The 21,842-nt window shown below is 40.3% G+C and overlaps 1 protein-coding gene across 5 annotated transcripts in view; it reads left to right on the top strand.

Annotated features, from left to right (window-relative positions):
• GALNT18 (polypeptide N-acetylgalactosaminyltransferase 18) overlaps positions 1-21,842 on the top strand; it is a 230,976-nt gene that overhangs the window by 85,627 nt on the left and 123,507 nt on the right. For all 5 annotated transcript variants that reach the window (XM_036383367.2, XM_036383369.2, XM_036383368.2 and 2 more), the window contains exon 3: positions 14,766-14,958. In XM_036383367.2, the coding sequence (XP_036239260.1) occupies positions 14,766-14,958 (193 nt within the window). The remainder of the gene's footprint in view (positions 1-14,765; positions 14,959-21,842) is intronic.

Raw genomic sequence — 21,842 nt, 5'->3', positions numbered from 1 at the left:
GATTCAGTGGCTGTAATATGTTAATGAACTATTAAATTATGCAGATAGTAATCACTGAAAGAGGAATGACAGCAAATGGAATTATGTGACAAATATGACAAAATCTCATTCCTCACTCTCCTTTTCTAATGGGAAATATTAAATTTAAAAATAGAATTCTGTGTTTATGCATTGAAATTCTGTGAAGAAGCTTGCATAAATCCAAATGAATTAATTTTCTTTGTCAAGTATGGCTAAAAGACAGATGATGATGTTAAAAGTTAGACCTTAGAAATCCAGTTAAGCATTGGCAAGACACAGTCATCCATCAGCCAGTGACAAGTGAAACAAAGTTTTGGGTTATCCCTCCCTAGTTTGCAGTGCTGTTTTCTTCTGTCAGTATGTCTTGTTACCTCTTGAAGAGATATAATTTTGTAAGTTCTGTAGTTTGAATATATTTTATATAAAGCTGTTCATTTAACTGATACTTGTGAAAGAATAACTCAGTTTCCTTAAATGTTAAAACAACGTTGGAATTACTGTTTCAATGTTCCTTTATGTTTTATCTTCTCCATTAATGAATGTTTGTTTCAAAAGGGTGGTTTAGCAATTAGTATTTAAATTAAACATTAGCAAGGGCTGAGTTGGTCCCCAGTAGAAGATCTGAGTAGTCACTGCAGAAAACACAAGAAGGAGCAAAACTGTGGTATGTAAAGTGTCCTTTTATTCCAAGAGAAAAGAGATATGTATTTAATTTAGGGGTTTTTTTCCCTCCAAAACGTGGAAAAGGGGGCTCTTCTTATGGGACAGGTTTTGGCTTTGGTCAGAAGTTTGTCTTTGCTCCAGTTGCAGCACTTGTTTGTGGTTGAAAAGCTGCACTTGTTCTTTACATCAGTAGTATTCCAAGGCAGATTATGTCAGTGTTTCGCCTGTAGTATAATTAGTGCTGTTTACTTAAGTTCTGCCTTGTGGTATGACTTTATAAGTAACATCTCACTTAGGTATACCCTTGTACATTTTAATTTTAAAAAATAACAAGAAGAATTTAATGTAAATCTCTAAACCAGATTCCCAAAATACAGCCTAAGAGAAAACAGTGTGAAAATTTGAAGACAGACATTTTCAGAGACTCTGTAAACATGCTTTGGTGTTTTGTGGGCCAAGGATGTATCTTTTGACTCTGGAATGTTCCTCTGCATATAAATGGAGCATGTAAATTCCCTGGAGTTTCTTTCATTATCCCAAACACTTAAATTTTACCAAAAAAGAAGTGATAAAATAAGTATATGTTTCTACACTGTGCTAGTGTTATGAAAATAAAATGTATGTATCTTTTCAGGAACACTTCAGAGAAGTTTTGAATGTTCTAGCATCATAAGAATAAATCGTAACACTTAGTAGCTGCTACTATTTACTGTTTGGTCTCCCAGCTTTGTAGAATCACTTTCAGGGAACAGATTTGCAGATAGTCATTAGGCCATGTTAAGTGCACAGATGGTTTGCATACCTGTGAGCAAGAAAACACAGAAATGGGAATGGGAAAAGAGAGGGGTAAAGCAGGCTGTGTAATTAAGCAAAGAAGTGCACGTGTTGTTAGGGCTAAAAGATGCAGTTTAAAGGAGGAATTTTGCCTGAACAAAATTATTTGCCTGCAGTATATTCTAACCTGCTGTATGATTCGGTCAGTTGGGAATGGAAATCCTCTTGGTAACAATTGTTGTTCACAGAAGCAAATTTTTACCAGGCTGTAAGACAACGAATATCTGAGTCCACATGACTCTTTGCAGGGAAAATGGTGCTACTGAAAGATCTAATATTCCTCACAAGCCACACTCTAAAGAGGCTGGAAAAATCTAGTAAATCTCCTTTCACAGAAAACCAATCCTCTGATACTAGTTAAGGAAATGGAATTGTAACATAAACATCTGCTCCTTGTAATGCAGGGAGTGTTGGAGCCTGGTGGCTTGGAAACAGCAGAAACAGCATTGTCAGGATTAACTTCCTGTGGGACAGCAAGCAATTGAACACTGGGGCTGATGCAGCCTGTCTGCTGATGCAGAGGAATTTGTGAAAAGTGGCTGATCTTTATTGTCTTTGCTGATGAGAAGAAAGAAGATTTTTATTGGTTTTGTAAGCATTTCAGTGATGGCTGGTACTGAGCAGCTCTGAAGTGTAGCTTTGTTTTAATACTTCTGCAAGGCAGGTGATGTGTTGCTATTCCTGTTTTACAATGGCAAAATGAGATCCATGGGGAAAACGTTCTGGCTTTTCTGTGAGAGCTCAGCTGTGCAGAGATAATCAAGGAATTATTTTAGGAAGAAAACTAAATCCTCTTTTTTCCTTTACCCCTGTGGAAGGGTACTATGAGCAGCAAGAGGAGAAAAGTAGCTTAAGTCTTAGTCTAAGTTCCCAATTCAACCATCATCCTCCATGGGAGGCCAAAGGATGTGCTGCTGGCTGTGGACAGTTTGGTTTATGAAGATTGTGTAAAATTAGACCGGAGAGTATACAGGAGAGTACCAATGACAAATCTTCCACTGACACTAGGTGACGCTGAGGACCTAAATGAGTGGAAATCTGGTGTCTGTGCTTCCACTTCTTGGAGTATTAGAGAACTGGAGAACCTGGTGGTAAATTAAGCCAAAAAAAGTGGTGGTGGAAAAACAGACACCCCTTCCTTCCCAGCTTGCTAGGTCTTTGGCAGGAAAGTGCATTAACAAAGAAGCGTTATCAATGCAAATGTCTGAAGGGACAGAACCTTCTGTACCAACATTTATTGGAGAAGAAACCATAGAAGATTTTGCTCAATTCTCTGATTCTGAGCAGCCTACTCTCATGTAAATCATAAAGGATGAGTGAGATCTCATCAGTGTTTCCTTGCATGTGTTTTTTAGACTCCTACATTGGCAGAGATGCAGCTGCAGAGAGATGCTGATAACAGTCAGAAACACTGCTCCACTGAACCTTTTAGCAGGCTGCTCTTCCAAAACTGGGATGGAGCCAAACTAGTGTAGGAGTTCCCTTGGTGTCAGTGTCTGTTCCTTTCAGGAGTGTTTCAATAAGCATTGGCAAGTTTTTTGGCCCTCGGTAACCCAGCCAAAACTTGCTGGGAGCATTAAGCTCTTAATAATGCAAATTATAGATTTTTGTGGTAAGTGAACTTAACATGCAAAAGCAACTTGGGAGTAAAATCTCCAACTCTTGTGCACCTGCTGACCTCTTTCACACAATGACCATTGGCTAAACAGGGAAAGAGATTGCGTAAGTGCATTTTAGTCAGGTGGACAGGGAAGTAGAGGCATTACAAAATTCCAGCCAAATTGTGGCTCTGCCCATGGAAGAAGCTATGCCTCCTCAGCAGGCTTACCAAATCCCCTTCCCCAGGGACATGAAGTAGCACTATGGGGGGTTGGGAAATTTCTTGTGGCTAAGGTTTGGAGTTGTTTGTTAGGACTAAGGCAATGAGCCTTAGTTCTCCTGCCAGAGAAAGTCCCTCCTGCTTTCTAATTTGTTTAAATTAATCTCATAATTATTTCTTTTTATTGGATGAAAATATTCCATACTCCATTTTCCAGGTAAAACATTTAATTCTCTGACATTGCCTCAAGCTAGGATTTGTTTACAAAATTTCTGGAGCTTTTACTGCTGTTACCTTTACTTGACTGCCAACTGTGTTTAAGTGTCAAAGTATTAAAGGGCTGCTTTCCTCCAGGAGCAAAGATTAATTGGAAACAAACTGTTAAGAAACTTCATTTGCTGTTAGAGAAAATTACTTGCACTTTGAATATAGAAAATCACTGTTTTATTGATGAACAGTTATTTCAAAGAGACATCAGCTTCTCCCTAGTCTTCTGTTCAGAGCTGGCTGCTTCTAGAACTTCTTCCTTCACTGTGCAGTTAATATAATGACTGTTATGGTAAAATGAATTTTTCATTCTTTTATTTTTCAAATAGAGTTTGATTAGCCCATCCCACCCCAGTGACTGGTCAGTAATTAATTTGCAAGCCCTGTGGATTTCAAACACCTGCAGGGCAGGTGGAGAAATGAAAAACCCACTGCTCATTTTGGACATGACCTCAGGATTAATGAAATCTGGTATCGTGCTTAACAATTCCTAAAAGCACTGTATAAATTCAAAATTGAATATCTCACAATTCTCAGCTGTTTTATCAGAAAATATTCTTCTGGTATCTATCCTAAATAGTCTCTACTACAAGTAATGATGATAAATAATAAAGTCCCTGGTTGTCTAGTACTAAAGATATTCTACAAAACTGGTGAAAGTCTGTTTTAATTATCCCTTTTTTAGGTTGATGTTTTGCTGATGTTTGCTAACACTCCTAGATAATTCTGTTTCAGTTTAGAGCAGCTAGGATTAGTAAGCACCTCTCTGGGATTATGTGTATATGAGCTATCTCCTAAGTGCTCTCCTCTATTTAATGCACATGAAATGTAACTGTGGTATGCTTCTGCAGCTTTTAAAAATAAAGCAACTTCTACTCCTGTCCATTTTAATATAGCTTAGATGAGAATTTTACCTCTAGTAGAATATTTTAAATGCTCTCCTAAATCTTTACCTGGCAGAAATCAGTAGGAACTCCTTTGTTCCCACTCACTTAAGCAGCTTTGCCATGGATGCCACTGCAGCTGTGCCTCTTAGCACTGCACACAGTGACTCAGTGAGATGTGGATGTTTCTGTGGGTGCAGTGCAAGAGGCAGAGTGCTACTTTGACCTGGATTCAATTGGGATGCTGTGCTGGTGAGGGCTGGAACCATTCTTAATAAGGACTCTTGATTTTTATCTTAGACAAAATGAACAAGTTGATTTTTTCTTCAGGATGCGTAATACACAGGGTTATTAAAAAAATACAAGAAAATTCTTGCACAACTCCAAAATATGTGCCAGTAAGGGATGGAGCTTTTCTTCCTCTCATCCTTTTTGCTTTGTGGGTTTACCAGAAGCTCATAATCAGGTGTGGTGTGAGGACAGGAAGAAGAAAGATGTGTCTGAATTTTACCAAAGTTTAACTTTGGTTTATGTTGCAGGAGAGGTAATAAATATAAAACCTTAGAAGATGTTTCTACTTCTCTTCTTCTGTGTTGATTTAGCACATTTGCAAGAGGTTGATTTGTGAATCTCTGACCCTTTCAATAATGCTTCTCACACTAAAGTCACAGATCTGCAGGGAAATCTGTAGTCTTTTGAGGAGAAATTACTAACTAAACTGTCTATTGTATCTTGCATAATAAATTAAATTTTCCATTATTTTAATTTACTTTCCTATTTTGGCAGTAAGTCCAGGTTTTCTTGGCTTCCTTTTTTTCCCTCTTGCTTCTTATTTCTGTTTAAAACTGTATTTCCAGCTTTAAGTTTGTTTCATTCTCTAATCTAGATGTATTTTGGGTTTGAGCTATTTTTAGTCTTGTTTTATTGGGGTTTTCTTGTTTCCTTTTTTTTTTAATTAAAATTCTGACTGGACTGTGATGACCTAAAAAAAAAAAAAAAAATCAGAGAAGAAAACCCAAAAAAACAAACCAGAAATCACCAGCCAGCCAGATGTTCCCATTCTTCACATAACTGAAGCAGAGGAACAGTCTACCTAATGCAATTTCGAAAAGATTTTTTGAAGCTATTCTGCTTTTTAAATTTGCAAAGGAAATGCAGAATGCTCTAAGTTTGAAGCCATTTTTTGCCCTTCTTAAATTAAGACAATAGAGGAAAATTCTCAGGTAATAGATACCTCTCCAAGTTCTTCATTGTAGGATAGAGAGTGAGCTGAGAATAATAGCAAACCAAAGTATTTGCTGGGTGCCATCTAGAAGTTCCTCTTTGCCTTCTGTTGATGCAGACTGCTGCTTGTCCACGTGAATTGTTGGCTCCTCTCAGCATGTTTTTGACTCACTGGCCTATTTCCAAAATTAAGCTAAAGTATCATCTCACATCATTTACCCCAATACCTGTGAAAACCAGAGAACTTAATTTGATTGCATTTTTTAAAATTTTTCCTACTATGTCCAGGAGAATTCTTGACATCTTGATAGGCTCAGTGTATTATTGATGTTAACATTAGCACAAATCATCTACTTGGTATCAAAGATGGGAGAATGCTTTTCATTTGTCATTCATGTTTTTCTGCCAAGAGGAAAAGCTGTATTATGCTTAGTTGACTTTTTTTAAATTTTTAATTGAAGTGTAGTTTACAAACCTTTAAAATACACCTGCTCCCTGCTGCTGCATTTGTCTATACCCAGTGCTTTAAGCATGGCAAGGGCAGTGGCACCTGAGAATGGAAGATGCTTTTATAGAAGAGTGTGCTGGCTCTTCAAAGCAGCCCTGTTCTTCATAATTCTTCGTGTTCCTTTTAAAACTGACACTCATCTCTGTCTCTTGGGGCAGCTTAGGAAAATTCCTGGCAGTGGGAAGTAGCTCCACAGTGCAATAATGCTAGCAAGTGTTTGAGAAGAACTTTTTAAGTGGGAGCCCTGTCAAGCAGAGGCCCACGTAGCTGAGGGTTTGTGTAATAAGCTGCTGGGTGGTGGAAGGGGTGGAGCAGCTTACAACGTCTAATGTTGGAAGCACTTGGGAAAAAAGGAAAGGATGCCTTGAGTGAGGGAGCTGTTGCTCTTTAAAACCTCTGTGTTTGTGAAGAAGTGGCCAAACAAAATTCCTCAGAGGACTGAAAGAACTGAATGGAAGTTTTTGAAGTAGAACTAATCTGAGGGAGCTCAGTATAGCCTGGCAAGCAGAGAAAAATATCAGTTTGTGTGATTACTGAAAGAGGAAGCCTATTTTCAGTGCTTTGAGTTGGGTGACTGTAGAAGAGAGTTAGTTGTTTCCTTGTGTGAACTTTACTTTTGGTGTGATTACTCAGCTCTGTATAAAAAGAAAAGCTGTATGTATATGACTAATTAGCTGTGTCACAGCCTGACAGCTCCTGGCAAAATGGTTTTCAAAATAGTTAAATGCCTTTCATGTTTACTCCAGGTGACACAGACTTGGGTTTATGATATAAAACACACGGAGCTTTTAAAGCCTCTCAGCTGCACTGATGCAAACACCACTAATCCCCAAGAAAAATGTGGGCTGCTATTCATTAAATGCAGATGAGTTTACTTTCTTAGTGAGCCCATTAGCAGATGCCTAAATTTAGGAACACGTGCAGTTACAATCAGTGGGATATTGTGAACCTTCTTATCATCTGTCTTGCTGAGGACTCCCTGTGCTTTGTCTTTGAGAGGTCTGAGACCCCAAGCCCTAATGTGGAGCCTTTGCAAACTGCACTTTACATGTAGATCTCCCCTGTTTCCACTTCCTTTCACAGTGATAAGGAAGTGAGGAAAGTTGTCATTAGAAATTCAGTTTTGTGCCTCAGCATCAAGTAGAAGCAATCTCAATTTTTGGCACAGCTCTGTTTCCAGCATGCAAACTGGTCTCATCTGTGAAATTCTGTTGTCTTCCAATCTTATGTGGAAAAAATACTCAGTGTAATCAGTGAACCTAATGAAAAACTGTTGGTTTTGCAAAATTGGGGTTTAATTTGTGTCTTCTTTTAATTTGTATAGGGTTCACCATGATAAAATTTCCTGGGCATTTTGAAAATATTATCACAATTGATTAAAAGAATAGCGGTTATGTGTGATGATAACATGTCTTTTTTATCCAAGACAGGAAACATTTTAGGCCAGTGCAGTAATACTTACAAAATTGCACAGATCAGAGATTATTGGCTTAAATTGGTTTAGCATCTTCCTTGACAATTTGATTTAATCAGCATTGCAGGGGGGTTTATTCCTCCTAACTAGAACCATGACCTGAAACAAGGCTGTCAACTCTGCTTGTCTGAAAAATTAGGGAGGTAATAGTGCCCATCTCATTCTTCTCTTTCCTTTATGGGTACCACTGCTAGTTCAGGGCACTTACACTTCAGTTTGTGATACTGAGATTTGTGTATCACAACTGAATAAATTCACCAAATCAATTTTCAGGCAGTTTTTGGCAGATTGTTATTGTATTTTTAGACTGTTATTCCAAAAATTGTGGAATGTTTGTCTACAGATTAAAATTAATGCCTTAAGTACAGAATTATTTGAAATGAGAAAAATAACTTTGCCATTAAATACCTACTTCTTTTAATGAAACTTTACGTTATAGTCAATAAAGGTAATCCTTTAAATTATAGTCTATAAATAATTATTCTGACCACTCTTTATCTTGGAGGTCTGTAGTTAAGAAATTATATGTTGCTTTAAATGAATTGATACTGTCTTAAAATCTGGTTTCCAAGTAGAAGGCATGCAGAGAGGTATTGCTTAGGACAAGCTGAAAGGTGCCTTTTAGAAAGTCAAAAGACTTGGAACTTGGTACTCCTTAGTTTTTAATATCCTCATAGTGTGTTTTTTGAAAATCTGCCTTTTATACATTGGAGAAAACAAAATTGGTCCCTGACAAAATATTGATGTCAATGGATACAGAAAACCTTAAAAGTGCAGTATTGGTACCTGTCAGAGAGTTCTATGTCTTCATCTGAGGGGAAATGGGTTGTACTTGGAAATTTGTATTTCTTTAGATAATCCCATTCCAGTAAATTAGAAGCCTTTACTCTGTTTTCAAATTGTCCAGGCTTGTAGTAACTTTATGTTAACTTTGCCAGAATGATGCATGGACTTGTCTGGCCTGATTCATATCCATGGCACAGTTATGGCTAAAGGGGAATTTAATAGGCTGTAGTAAGAACATATCTAGTAGGAACAACAGTGCCCAGGATTTATAGTGTTTTCAGATCAGAATAGGCCAGATGGAGTGCATACAGAAGAAATATAGAGCCCTTATAAAGGCCTCATTCCTATAAAGTGTTGTTTGTGTGCACCCAAATCAAATAGTTTAGCATTGACTCAATAGCATAATAAAAATTTCATTTTTCTTACCTATAGGAAATAACCACTATAATGGAATTTGCTGGTTAATTAGTAGTTTATTGGTTTGTAGTTCTGAGGGCTCTTTAACAAGCTCTTGAGAAGTCTTAAAACCCTCAGATTTCTCTTAGGACCCAAATGTTGCTGTTTCTTACACTGCCCTCTAGCGCTGAGCACGTTTTGAGAGTCATCTCCAGAGATCTTCGGTGTTAAGTAACTTGTGTGAGATAACTTTTTAGGAGCTGTTGGGTTATGAAAGTCTGCCAGGGCAGGAAGCATCCACATCCTCTACATGGAGGCCTGTCCTTGTTGGGTGCCAAGTGCTGCAGCAGACCTCTCGTTAGGGGTTGAAATGAGCCAAGACACAGACCCTCATTTAACAACGTGGAGAGGGGCCTGGTTTATTCATCTTTACAGCTCAGCCATCCTGACTGACTGCAGCAAGCTCCTGCTGTGGGTGTCTCTGACAGACTCTGACTGCTGCCTGTTCCTGCTGGAACACAACTGCAAGGATTTCTTCACTGCCTCTGAGCACAGGCTTTACCTAGATCGACTGTGAATGCAGGCTCTAACTCCATCAGACCCAGCTTGATCTCACAGCAGAGCTTCTGAAGCAGCAGCAGCTCTCTTCTGTGTTTTGTTTCTCTGGATCATTCCTTCTTCCTCTAGGTCCTGTTCCTCCAGGCTCTCCCTGACCAGCCAACCCACCCCTTTTATCACACTTATCTTTATTAGTCATAGCTGTGACCCATTAAGGCCAAGGCTGTTCTTTGGTAATTAGTACAACTGTGATTTACCAATGTGAGGCCATTTGTAATCCCTTCTTCTACACCTACACTAAGCAGCAGAACTGGACCGAATTTCCACCCTAATATGCACAACAAGCATGGGATTATTTATCAGAAAAGACTCCTAACAGTAACAAATGAAAATATATGTTAGTAGCATGTAATAGCTTATAGCATTATGTGCGTGTATTGGCTGCTTGAAACGCAGTAAAGGCAGCATATGAATTAATAACATATAAATTGTGTTTCAAGTTCTAAAAAATTTTAAAATTGAGAGAATTTTAGCATTTCCTTCTATATGTGCTGTCATACACAGTTTAATCCTTAAAGTTCTGTCTTATTGTATACTATTCATAGTGTTATCCTCATTTCTTGACAGCTGTTGAGGAGAGGATCACCTTTCTTTTGTTGGGGTTTTTTCCCATTCCCTGTCTGTCTACAGTGTTTACATCTGCCCAGTGTTTACACTGACTACAGAGTGTGCTGGGGTATGCAAAGACTGGATATGGACTGAATCCTCTCAGGATGGTTGTGTGTTTTGTATGGAGTTCGCATCAGGTTTATTTTTTCTTAAGATTATGGCTCTGCTGCTCTGTCATCTGTGCAGACAGTGTCTGACAGGCTCTGTCAGTCTCTCTGAGGAGCCCAGGCAACTTCAGTATGATGTACTAAGCTGTAAGTAAGCAGCAGTAGCAGGATTTAACCCACTTAGATACTGCATTTTTTCTTAGGAGCACTTCTGCTAAAGTCATTTCTTTGGGAACAAGACTAGAATGCCAAGAGGAATTAACTTGAATATTCAAAAGAGTGAAGTTCGCTTTTCAGCACAAAGCTATATTGATGTTGACACCTTGCCAGCAGTATTGTGATTTTTTTGGGAGGTGAGAGAATAAGTAAAATAACTTCTTTGAGGGAAGATCTGTCACTGTAACTTTCAATTTTTGTCTTCTGAGTGTACTTTTCTCCATGGCTGATGCAGTGGTGCATCTTGGTGAGCTGCTTCTACTGTTGCTTGTCAGTGTTTCACCACACCATGCAAACAAGGATGTTTTCATTTGCAGGTTCACTCATCTGATACAGGATTTATAGCAGGGTCCTGCTTGGAAGCAGCCTTGCAAGACAGGAATTGTCAAACTGCAGTTTTTGAGAATGCTGATAGTGTTTTCATGAATTACAATAGATTTTAAAAGTGTGATTTTCCTCTGTGTATCTTGCTGTGTGACAAAGTTTAGGTGAAGTTTTTCCACTTCTAAACACTATCATGGCTCTGTGATCCAATGCCAGTCTGGGATTTTTACCTGTCACACAGAATGGCCTCTGGCAAGAGGGTATGGATTGCTGAACAGATGAAGGGCACCTGCAGAGGAAAAGGATGAAAAGATCCTTCCTTCCACAGAAAGCTGAAAGGCTACTGCCTGCAGGAAATAGAATATAGATCTTTTGAGTGCTGGGAGCCAGAGCCAGAGTTTGAGGCCATTAGGCCCCATGAGAGAGCTGAGCTTTGTTTTGCCTTTAATGATGGTCTGCTCAGATGTACATCATGAGTCCACCTTGCACAGTGAGGCAAGGCACAGCTGTGGCATCACCTCTGTAATCATGGCCTGTTCCTTCCTCTCTGGGCTGGGAAATCAGAGGGTCAGGCACTGGAGAACATGATCAAAGCCTTTCCTCCTACTCTCTGGCATAATTTCCAGCTCATTCTTCTTTTTGTCAGCAGCCTGTTCCGCCTGAGCATGTATCATTTAGTGCAGGTATTGATGTCTTCAGCTGACATAGGGGTATTTTTTCAGACAGGGTGGTTGTGCTGACTTACTCTATCTACCTTCTTGTTACTGCCACTTAATGAAATCAGCAGATACGGCTACACTGCAGTCTTTGTAAAGCAGTTTTGTTTCCTAGGAAGGCGTTTTCACAATGGCAGAGCTTTGATGTGAAACACTGCTGCTTTTGTGAATCGACCTGCAGTCAAATAAGGGATAGAACCAAAATGAAACTTAGGTACTTGTGAGAACAAACAGCATGTCTGAATCTGTCTCTGCAACTATTTTTGCAACCCTTTCTGACTTGATCCTTTCTCTTAATTGTAAACCTGCTCATGGTAACTTTTCTTAGGAAGACATGTTGAAATCTGAATGGAGCTGAAAAATGGGTCTCTCTCAATGAGTTTCAAAGGCTTTCATGGAGATAAATCAAAGTTATTAATTGATTGTGTTAATTGGTAATAAATGAAAGATTTGCTTTCTTCAGAGGTCATAGAACAAAGCAGCAATCAGACAACAAAATGTCTATCCCTTATTATCTCAGTGGTATCTTTTGATTTGGTGTCTGTGACTTATTTTATAGAATGAGCAATAGGAAGAGGAGAGTGAATTTCTGTCTTGGCCGCTGGTCATAAAGATCAAATGAAGCAATGGATTTATATAAACATTAATTTCTTAACTAGGAAATGTATGAGCTGAAGAGACACAGATGATTTCGGAAAAAAACTGTGGGGTTTTTGGCTCAGGTAAGCAGTGTGTGATCAACTCCAGGCTGATGCCATGACCAGCCAGTCTTCTGGAAGGAGACTTCTTGGCCCAGGTGTGCAGCCAGCTGACATCTGTTTAATAAATCTCTGCTACTAATTGATGGAACTGCAAGGAGTCAGTCTGCCAGGAGTTAATATCAGGCTCGTGTCTGGATACAGTTTTGCATGGTATGTAAAGTTAATATAGGGAGGACCTCCAGATAATATTTGCAGTGATGTGCTGCAGGTAGCAGGCTTTCTTCCCACAGGAGAAATGGAACTGATCTTTCCTTTTGGGTACTAACTGAGCAGATGAATGTGCCTACCTAGTGTTGCCTCAGGCAGTACTGCTCATGGGCCACCTTTGGGCCTTTGCTCCCTGCCATCATTCTGTACCTGCAGGAGCAGGTGGGAAGGAGGCCTGGCCACAGGCCATGACCTGTTTACTGAGGACAAGACATCAAATGCACTTGTTCACCAGTCAAAAGGTAGCTGATGGTCTGTAATCATTATTTTTATTTCTTGTGAGAGACTGGCTGAAGAAAGTTGCTTCCCCCAAGAGTTTTCAGCCAAATAAAGGAAAGAAAGGCTTTATCATCAGAGATGCCTGCTTAATTCCATTGATTGGAATTGTAATTGGAAGTTCCTGCTAATGTTTTTTTTTTTTTCCTGTAGAGCAATGTATTGAAATAACATGTTTGCTTAGCATACAAAAAAATTACTGCATTTGGTAAGTGGTTTAGTAGAGATTGGAAACTAAATTCACAGATATCCATTACTGGAAAATCTTAACTGAGACACAACCTGGATTACTGAGCCCTTTTTCAATCAGAAAACAGCAAGAGATTCACAAAATCATTAGATAAAATTCAATATATTAAATATATGTGTGAGTCTGTGAAAGTAGTTGTTTCTGGGATGGCTCTTCATCCATGAAAAGACAGAGACATCTGCGACCTCCCATGCTGCTGTGATTTTTAAAGTGGTATTCAAATGCCAGCCTTCTTTTTCAAGTTATGACCCTCTTAAATGATCTGAGTTTATCCAACTTGTGTACTTGCCAAGCTCGTCTCTCAGACGTTTATCTGTGTGGTAGCAGGGCCTATCAGAGTAGTTTCCTCCTTTGACTGAGGGTTTAGTTTGTCTTTCATCTTTGAAGAGTTGGAGCTGATTCCCGAATTCAGGCTTGGAGACAGTACTTTGACAAGTAAAGAAACATTTCATGTTTACAGAGGTTGGAACATGGTGTAGGAAGTGAGTGCCATTAGTTTCCTGTCAGTGTTGTCAGAAAGAAAAAGGAGAACATCTTGAACAAATCAAATAACCTAGTCTTCTCAATTTATGTTTTTGCATTTTGGGTTCTTTCTAGTAGGAGATCAGAGGATGCTTCCTGACATTCTTTGGGAGTCAGGATTCTGATGGCATATTGTGCTAGTTCATAAACTGTTGTCTTTAGGTGTTTCCATGAAGTTTAAGTCGGCTCTCAGGCCTTTAGGTGGCTCTGGGTGCTGAGGAGGACTTTGGGGACAATTGACAGATTTTCAGAAGATTCACTTTAATTTTCATAAGTGTCTGTGTGTGTAAGTACAGCCCTTTAGAAAGGAGAGTTCTTCATTTGGTTGGGTCGCTGTTAAAGATTTTTTTTGTGTCTGTGTGTGTGGCTCTAGTTGAAAAATCTGAGTCAATTAAGGCATTTGATCTTGCTTTACTGGTGTGCTGTGGATTGTAAAGCGTTTACAGAAACAAGGGCTTCTCTTGGTTAGATTATGTGGTCAGCTGTGATGTGTCTGTCACAGAGAACTCACAAGACATCTTGAACAGACTTTCTGTGCAACTAAACATTGAGAATGAATGCTGTGATTTCATTGTACTGGAGCTCTTCTTAAATTGAGTTCTAGGTATAACCCTCCCTCTCCTCTCTGTTTTGGCATAACAGCCAGAGATGTGGCCTTGTGAAATGAAAACCTTTTCTAATCAAGCAAATACTACAAAGTGATGATCCCAGTAGCATCATCGCATGCACCTAAATATGGACTGAAAACTCAAATAGGCTGGATTGGTAAACTGGAGCATAGAGTTATTGCATGACTGAAATTAGTTTGCTATTTAAACATGGGATGCCTAGTACAGTGCATTTTCTCTGTGTTGAATATGTAGTTTTAAAGAACTTCATTTACACAGAAACTTTGGCAGCTATTTTGTGCACTCTGTACAGATTCTTTTTTTCCTCTTCAAAACTTCAGTTGTTTCCTAGCAAGATAATCCAGGCTGAAATTAAATATTTCATCTTAGTATATAAAAGCAAAATAGCATTCTTTTCTGATAAAGCTCCTTCTGAAATTTAATTCATTTAGATTTATCAGTCCTGGCCTTTAGTCAGTTTGTGATAAAAAAGAATTGTTTCTACCTAACTTTATTTGACTATTAAATTTTGAGCCTTAGGTGCTAATAGTTACACTGACACAAGAGTATGTGAGGGCATGTCATGGGAAGACTTACAGGCAGCAAGTGGAGCTGAAGTTACACTTTTTAAAATAGCAGATCCTTACTGTTTCCTTTTGTCTTTGTCTCTCGTAGAAGCTCCACCAAAATTGGAAGACAACCCTGCAGAAGCGTTCACGGACTCGTCTCTCTTTGCTCACTGGGGGCAGGAGCTGAGCCCTGAGAACAGGCGGCTGGCCCTGAAGCAGTTCCAGTACTATGGCTACAATGCCTACCTGAGCGACCGCCTGCCACTGGACAGGGCCCTGCCAGACCTGCGGCCCAGCGCGTGAGTCCTGGGGTGCCCTCCCTGCAGGCCCGTACTGCGGCCTTCCAGCTCTTCTCCACCTGTGGGCCCCACTGTGGCCTTCCAGCTCTTCTCCACCTGTGGGCCCCACTGTGGCCTTCCAGCTCTTCTCCGCCTGTGGGCCCCACTGTGGCCTTCCAGCTCTTCTCCGCCTGTGGGCCCCACTGTGGCCTTCCAGCTCTTCTCCACCTGTGGGCCCCACTGTGGCCTTCCAGCTCTTCTCCACCTGTGGGCCCCACTGTGGCCTTCCAGCTCTTCTCCACCTGTGGGCCCCACTGTGGCCTTCCAGCTCTTCTCCACCTGTGGGCCACACTGTGGCCTTCCAGCTCTTTTCCACCTGCAGGCCTATGCTGCAGCCTTCCAGCTCTTTTCCACCTGCAGGCCCACACTGCAGCCTTCCAGCTCTTCTCCACCTGTGGGCCCCACTGTGGCCTTCCAGCTCTTCTCCACCTGTGGGCCACACTGTGGCCTTCCAGCTCTTTTCCCCCTGCAGGCCCCACTGTGGCCTTCCAGCTCTTTTCCACCTGCAGGCCTATGCTGCAGCCTTCCAGCTCTTTTCCACCTGCAGGCCCACACTGCAGCCTTCCAGCTCTTTTGCACCTACAGGGCCACACTGTGGCCTTCCAGCTCTTTTCCATCTGTGGGCTCACACTGTGGCCTTCCAGCTCTTTTCCCCTGCAGGCCCACACTGTGGCCTTCCAGCTCTTTTCCCCCTGCAAGGCTTACCTCCTAGGTCTGGGTACAGGTAACAGCCAGAACGAGTAATTCCTATCAAATAGATGAAGGCTGTACATTTCCATTGTCTTCTGAAGCACTGCTGAGCCCAAAGTCAGTTCTGTTAAAGTCCCACTAAGTATTCATGAACATTTCTTCAGCATCTGTTGGAAGTTTCATCTCACCTACAATTTACATTAGATAGCAGGTGTATTTTTTCTGCTAAAAGAAGAACCTTTTCATGCGAGTTTTCAGTTTTATCAGATAATTGGCTAAATAAGAGCTGCTCTGTTTGAAAGCACGGAACTGCCTGATTAAGGTCAGTTGGCAGGTGAAGCTGGTGAGTTTCAGTGGTGAAATACACCTTTGAGCCAAACACTGAAAGCCCCGGGATCCTCCTTCCCTGGGCAGGTCTCTGCTGGCAATCATGCCTGCCAGGCAGGGTGAACACATCCAGGGTTATTCCACAATGGCTTGGGGAGTTGGATGGGAGCAGGGGAGGGAACAGCCTTCCCTTCAGTGCATCTGGGGCCAGTTTGTGCAGCAGAGACAGTTAGTGCTCAAACTTTTTGAAGCGTTGGTGATATATCTGATGCTTTGAACAAACAGCAGCTCTGGAGATGGAGAAGCAGGTGGAGGGAAGACTGCTTTTTTGCAGCTCATTAAAAAAAGAAATCATTAAAATAAATGTGCTGGGTACTTGGTGAATCAAACGTGATCGTATGCACTTATTCTAACCAAATATTTTAATAACTGAAGCAGGAGTGCATTTTGCTGCACATTAAGTTGATGATAGCAAAAATATATGAACACCATTCCAGGCAGCACTTTAGCAGTATCTATGCTATATTTCATTATATATTGCATTGTAGAAACATTTTTGTTGCAGATTTGCTGTAATACTGACTTTGAAGAAATCAAAGTCCATGCAATTGTATTTGTGTTTTGCTTGAATCAGTTTAGCAATGCCTCTAGGGACAGTCTCTTTTTTGTTTTTTAATTGTAGACTGATCTGAAGGAAAAAGAAATCTTTTTAACTAGACATCAGTGATAGAAATGTTTCTGTTCTTATAGCTCTTTTGAAATTACTCTTCTGAATGATTTAAATATCAATTTTTTATAATGCTGTGTTTTAGAAATTTAAAATATAGAGAAAATGAATGTTACTGTAGCTGAAAATAAATTAAGGTCAGGATTTTAAAAGAAACTCTAGTTAGAAATGAATCATGATCCTAATTCCTATGCAAGTTTTGATCCTTTGCTGACTATCTCCCAGAAACATGACAGACATCACAGTATGTTTAGGGACACATACATACAAAATAATGGCTTAGTAATGGTAGCTCAGGCAGGTTCCCCGCACCATTTAGGCTGGGGAGCAGGCAGAGACTCAGACACTGGGATGTAGTAAGTTCTGACCCTGAGGAAAATGAACTGTGTTGTCAGGCAGTGTGCAGACTGTTTGCTGTAGCTACAGCACCCCGTGGAGTGCAGAGCTACAGGTTGAAAAAAGAATTCCTGCTCCTAACAAGCAAATTCTCATTTGTGTGAGAGCACATGCATGAATGTTGTGGGGGGAAAAAAGTCTACCCTGTGAAAGTATGTTCCCAGTGTAATAATCAATTTTCGGGATTTCTAGCACCTGGTTTTTAAGCCAAGTGCAGAAGTCACTTCCCACATCTGTATAACTGTATTTAAATTATCCTTGGGCAGGTACTGGGCTCAAGCAGCACAGCCTAAAAGCCAAGGACAGTGTGGTGTGAAGAGAGCCTGCAGCAAGTGACATGGAGCCCAAGTTAGTCACCTTTGCTGGAACTCAGTCAGTTGTGGTATTTCTATTCTGACTAGAAATGCATGAGAGCACAGATACAACCACAGTACCTGGGCACAGTTAGCCAAGGTCTAACCAAGCTCATTAACCTGGATTTAGCAGTGATTCTGCAAGAGTCAGCATGGCAGTGGCATCCCAGCAAAGGCTTGTGACAGGTAGATAAAGGAGCAGAACTCACATAGTTCTGTCTGGGCTCAATGGTGGTCTGTGATCTGTATTCAGAATCTACCGTATGGAGTACAGGAATTTGGGAGGACAACAATATTTGGAACTGAAACCTAAGGAAATTCACACATTGTTAGCCCCAGATGAGAGCAGGAGAATTAAGTGATCTGCCAAAATTGTGATATTACTCCTTTATATCATCCTGGTATGACTCAGCTTTGACCTTTCTGCCTGCAGTGCTCTGAGAATTCACATCTACATATCTTAGCAGGGGAACTCAGCATGTCTTTACAAGGTTCTGCAGAGAGAAAGGCCATTCCACGTGTGTAATAACACCAAATTATAACATGCAGCATTTTCTAGGGTTGAGATTGTCAGCATTAAATGCCATGACAGAAGAAGAGGACAATTAGAGATTGTGGAGCTGCAACACAGATGGAAGAGAGGGCAAAAATCCAGCCTTGTCCAGTCCTTCAGCGTGGGTGGCATGAAGAGGCAGTAGAACACATTTAGCAGTTAGGGCAGTGCACTCTGCCCAAGACTCTGAACTCTGGCCTCTCTAGAAAAAGATTATCACATTGGTTCGAAACATCCAGCAGAGCACAGTTGGGTCAAGCTGTGGCAGTTGTCACACCTTTCAGAAGGACCTTCTCATGCTTTAGGTTCTGCAGAGTGATTTCTGACCGTCTGTACAGCCATGAGCCTCCTGTCCCATTCTGAATTTGGTTCCTTTTCACTGTGAGTATTTGTGCTAGCACAGGGTGTCCCCAGCACAGTCCAAAATAATCTCTTTGAAGCAAATAAGAGATGCCCTGGATACTTTAGCCTCCTGAAGTAATCATTGCACTGTGAAGTGGGCTGTTTTTGCAATACTCAGTAGACAGTGCAGGGTTTATTGTGGAGTACTGTCTCTGCCAGGACTAATTTTGTGCTGCTGAAGCTGGGTGCTGTGCTGTTCCCCACATTCTGTGCATCTGTTGGCCTTATCTACATCACAGACTGACAAATAGCTCTAATGAGCTTGGAAGCACTTAGGAAGGTAGTGTTGCCCTTGCTGCATGCAGGAGCAGAGGATAATAGTTCTGTGTTAGTTATAATTCTGTTGTGCTCATTACTTTTAGTAGGGCAGACAGTACCCACAAAGCTTGTTTTGAGTGAAATGTGAATGAAACAAGCTCATGCACAAATTCATCATAACAATTTAGGTTATTTAGGGGTCCTGAAACTGTCTCCCAAGCTCCTTTCAATTGGGTGCACTTAAGATTCTACTTTGTTGGCTTGTAAATTTTTGTTGCCTGATCCACTGTGCTGAAGCACACACGGGAGAGGGAGGTAATATTCTTCTTTGATTAAGTGATGAGCGAGGGAGGCATAGCAGGAAAGAAGGTTTGCAGCAGGATCCCAGCAGAGGAGCTGTTTCCAAGGGTCTGGCTCCTGCATAGACTGTCTGATACAGAGAAACCTGGCCAGTAAATGCAAAGCAACCTTTTCAGTCATTGTAACTGACTGGAAGAAAGCAAAGCAAAAGAAAGAAGCAAAGGCAGGAAGGGTGGAAGGCAAAAGAAGCATTTATAGCTCAGATGTTTGAATTCTTTGGAGATTGTCAAATAGCATGGTATAGTATGTGGCTTGCAGCAGGTTTGCCCTTTTCCTGGCTGAAAGTTTGTCATCTGGAAAAGTGCAGAGGAGAGGTCCTGTTTCCTGTGCAGAGAAGGGCTTTGGCTATTTTGTAAGCACTTCTTTCAAACAATTCACTGCTCCTAAGCTGATTATTTAGAGGCTCAGTTTGGCAAGGGACAGTGGTAGAAGCCTTGAAGACAGCAAAATTAGGTTTGTGATAAAGTGGGCACAAACAGAGCAGGCAAGAGATCCCCTGAATGCAGATAGGACTACAAGGAAGAAAAATCAAGCATTGGCTAGTTGAGGACAGTGATGTGGTTTGGGAAAAAATTTTTTTTATGTATGTTCACTTGTCCAAAATGTCCATCAGTCTTATGGTGGCAAACACAATCCTGGATGTAGCATGCATCAGGCTTCTATATTTTTTTTTCCTTTATTAAAATTGATATAAGAAAAATCAGTAATTTCAAATAGTGAGGTTCAGGCTGGGCATTTGTATGTAATCTCTATTTCTCCCCAAAAGCCAGCTTCTCCAGACTTGCATTCCATAAACCTTTGCCCCCACATGTCCCTGTGAAACAGTTCTGTTCTGCTGGGTTTATGTTAGTGATGGATTTGGCTCCTTGTTAATTTCTGACCAAGTTCTTTTGTTGCTAGTGGTAAAAGAGAACATTAATATTGCTTGTTGGTTTTGATGTTTCGAAGGAGCCATTTAAAAAAAGCACAAAGTACATACAATACATATAATGTATTGTTTTGGACAGAAGTTCTAAAATTTCCAAAGTATTCAGCATTCTTGTTAAATACCTAATCTTTCATGCTGTCCTATTTGATGCTCCCTTTACTTATCTCTCTACCTCTGATTTTTCTTTTTCTCATCTCACCTTTGCCATGAGATTGGTTCCCAGCAGCAATGTGTACTGCCTGAACAGCCATCCTCTGGGATTCTGAGCTCAGCCTTGGTTTTCCTGTTGAGATGTACCTCAGATGGCTGCTCTACAAGTGTTTAATATCACTGGCAGTGATATCAAATCTGCTGCTGTCTTCAGGCTGCTCTAATAGCCCAAGTTAATGATGATGTACCCTTGTACAGGAAAAAAAGACCTTATTATATGCTGTTCAATGCCAACCTGGTTAGCATAGCTCAGTTAGCACTTAAAATACTGATCATAGCAAAAGGAAAAATGAAGTATGGTCACACAATGAAATTTTAAACATAAATACAAAGATAGTTGTGCAGGAGTTCTTACAGTGTTGTGGTGTTGGGGGAAACAAGACAGATGATGGACTTTGGATGTAGTTAACATAAGAGATTTGATAACAGGATGCCTTGGCAATAGCAAACAGAGCTTTGAGGATTGCAAGAAGATTAAATCAGACAGGTTTACCGGAAAAAGGAAATCACATCAGACTTCTGCAAGCAAGAGATGTTTAAAATGTGTAAGTTTGTTTAGGTGATTATTAACCCAATCATTGTAGTAAAACACTACTAGCCCTCCTAAAATAGTATATAAATGTTTGAATCCCACAATAAATCAGATTCTGATCACCAAATCAGTCTTCCATCTCTCTTCATTGCTGACATTACAATACTCAGTTCTTTTGCCAGAGTTTTGCTGCTACTTATTTCATTTATGCCAGAATGTTTTGTTTTGTTTTACTCCCATGTATTTTGAACTTCTGTTGGCCATTTTGGCTGTGGACAAAATGTTACCAGTGCTTAAAGAAAGTACAATTCTGTTTCTGCTTGCGCTTCTGAGAAATTCTTACCTTGTTGGAACTAAAACTTGCTCCCATATACTTGTTTCTTAAAGTCTTGTTCCTAAAACAACACTTTAACCCCAAACATTTTTAGTAACATCTTGATTGCATCTTGTATTAAACAAAAAACAACCAAAAAGAAACCTCCCCCCCCAAAAAAAACCCCAAGACCATCAAAACCAAAAAAAAGTCTTGTTCCTAAAACAACACTTTAACCCCAAACATATATGCTACAATTTCTTTTCTAAACAAAAACATGAGGTTTTACTATTGTTTGATCTGATACTCTTGGTTAAAGTTTTTCAAAGCTTGCAGAAAATAATTTGAGTTCATAATTATGTACATATTTGTAGACAGTCTCAGAGATAAGTTATTAATACAGGAAATAAATTTTGGTTTGCTTCTTTAAAGCATAGTTAGGCTAAACTAATTTTAATGGCTAATGACTGGCTAAATTGAATTATCACAATGCATAGAGGAATAGGAGTTGTCTTGTGGGCAAATATTTGAAAGAAGCTTCATAATATATGCTGCTCTCCATTTACCAGAGCTGTGCTTGAAATAGAACACCAGGACTTTCTCTAAATCCCTGGTAACCATGGCAACTGCTGCTTTAGCGCCATTAGCCCAGTGTATCTGAGCGGAGTGGGTTGCTGGCGGTAATTTTTAGCTTTGTTGAAGCGATACTCACTCTTGCAGCTGTAAGTGCCCTTTGGAATCTGTATTTGCAATTCACTGGAACACGCTGTGTGCCTCGTGGGTTGGGAGTTCGGGA

This window comes from Molothrus ater, chromosome 6 (genome assembly GCF_012460135.2).
Source record: "Molothrus ater isolate BHLD 08-10-18 breed brown headed cowbird chromosome 6, BPBGC_Mater_1.1, whole genome shotgun sequence".
In the NCBI taxonomy this organism is placed as follows: domain Eukaryota; kingdom Metazoa; phylum Chordata; class Aves; order Passeriformes; family Icteridae; genus Molothrus; species Molothrus ater.
Note: the sequence above shows the minus strand (reverse complement) of the source record. Positions and strands in the feature narration are given on the sequence as shown.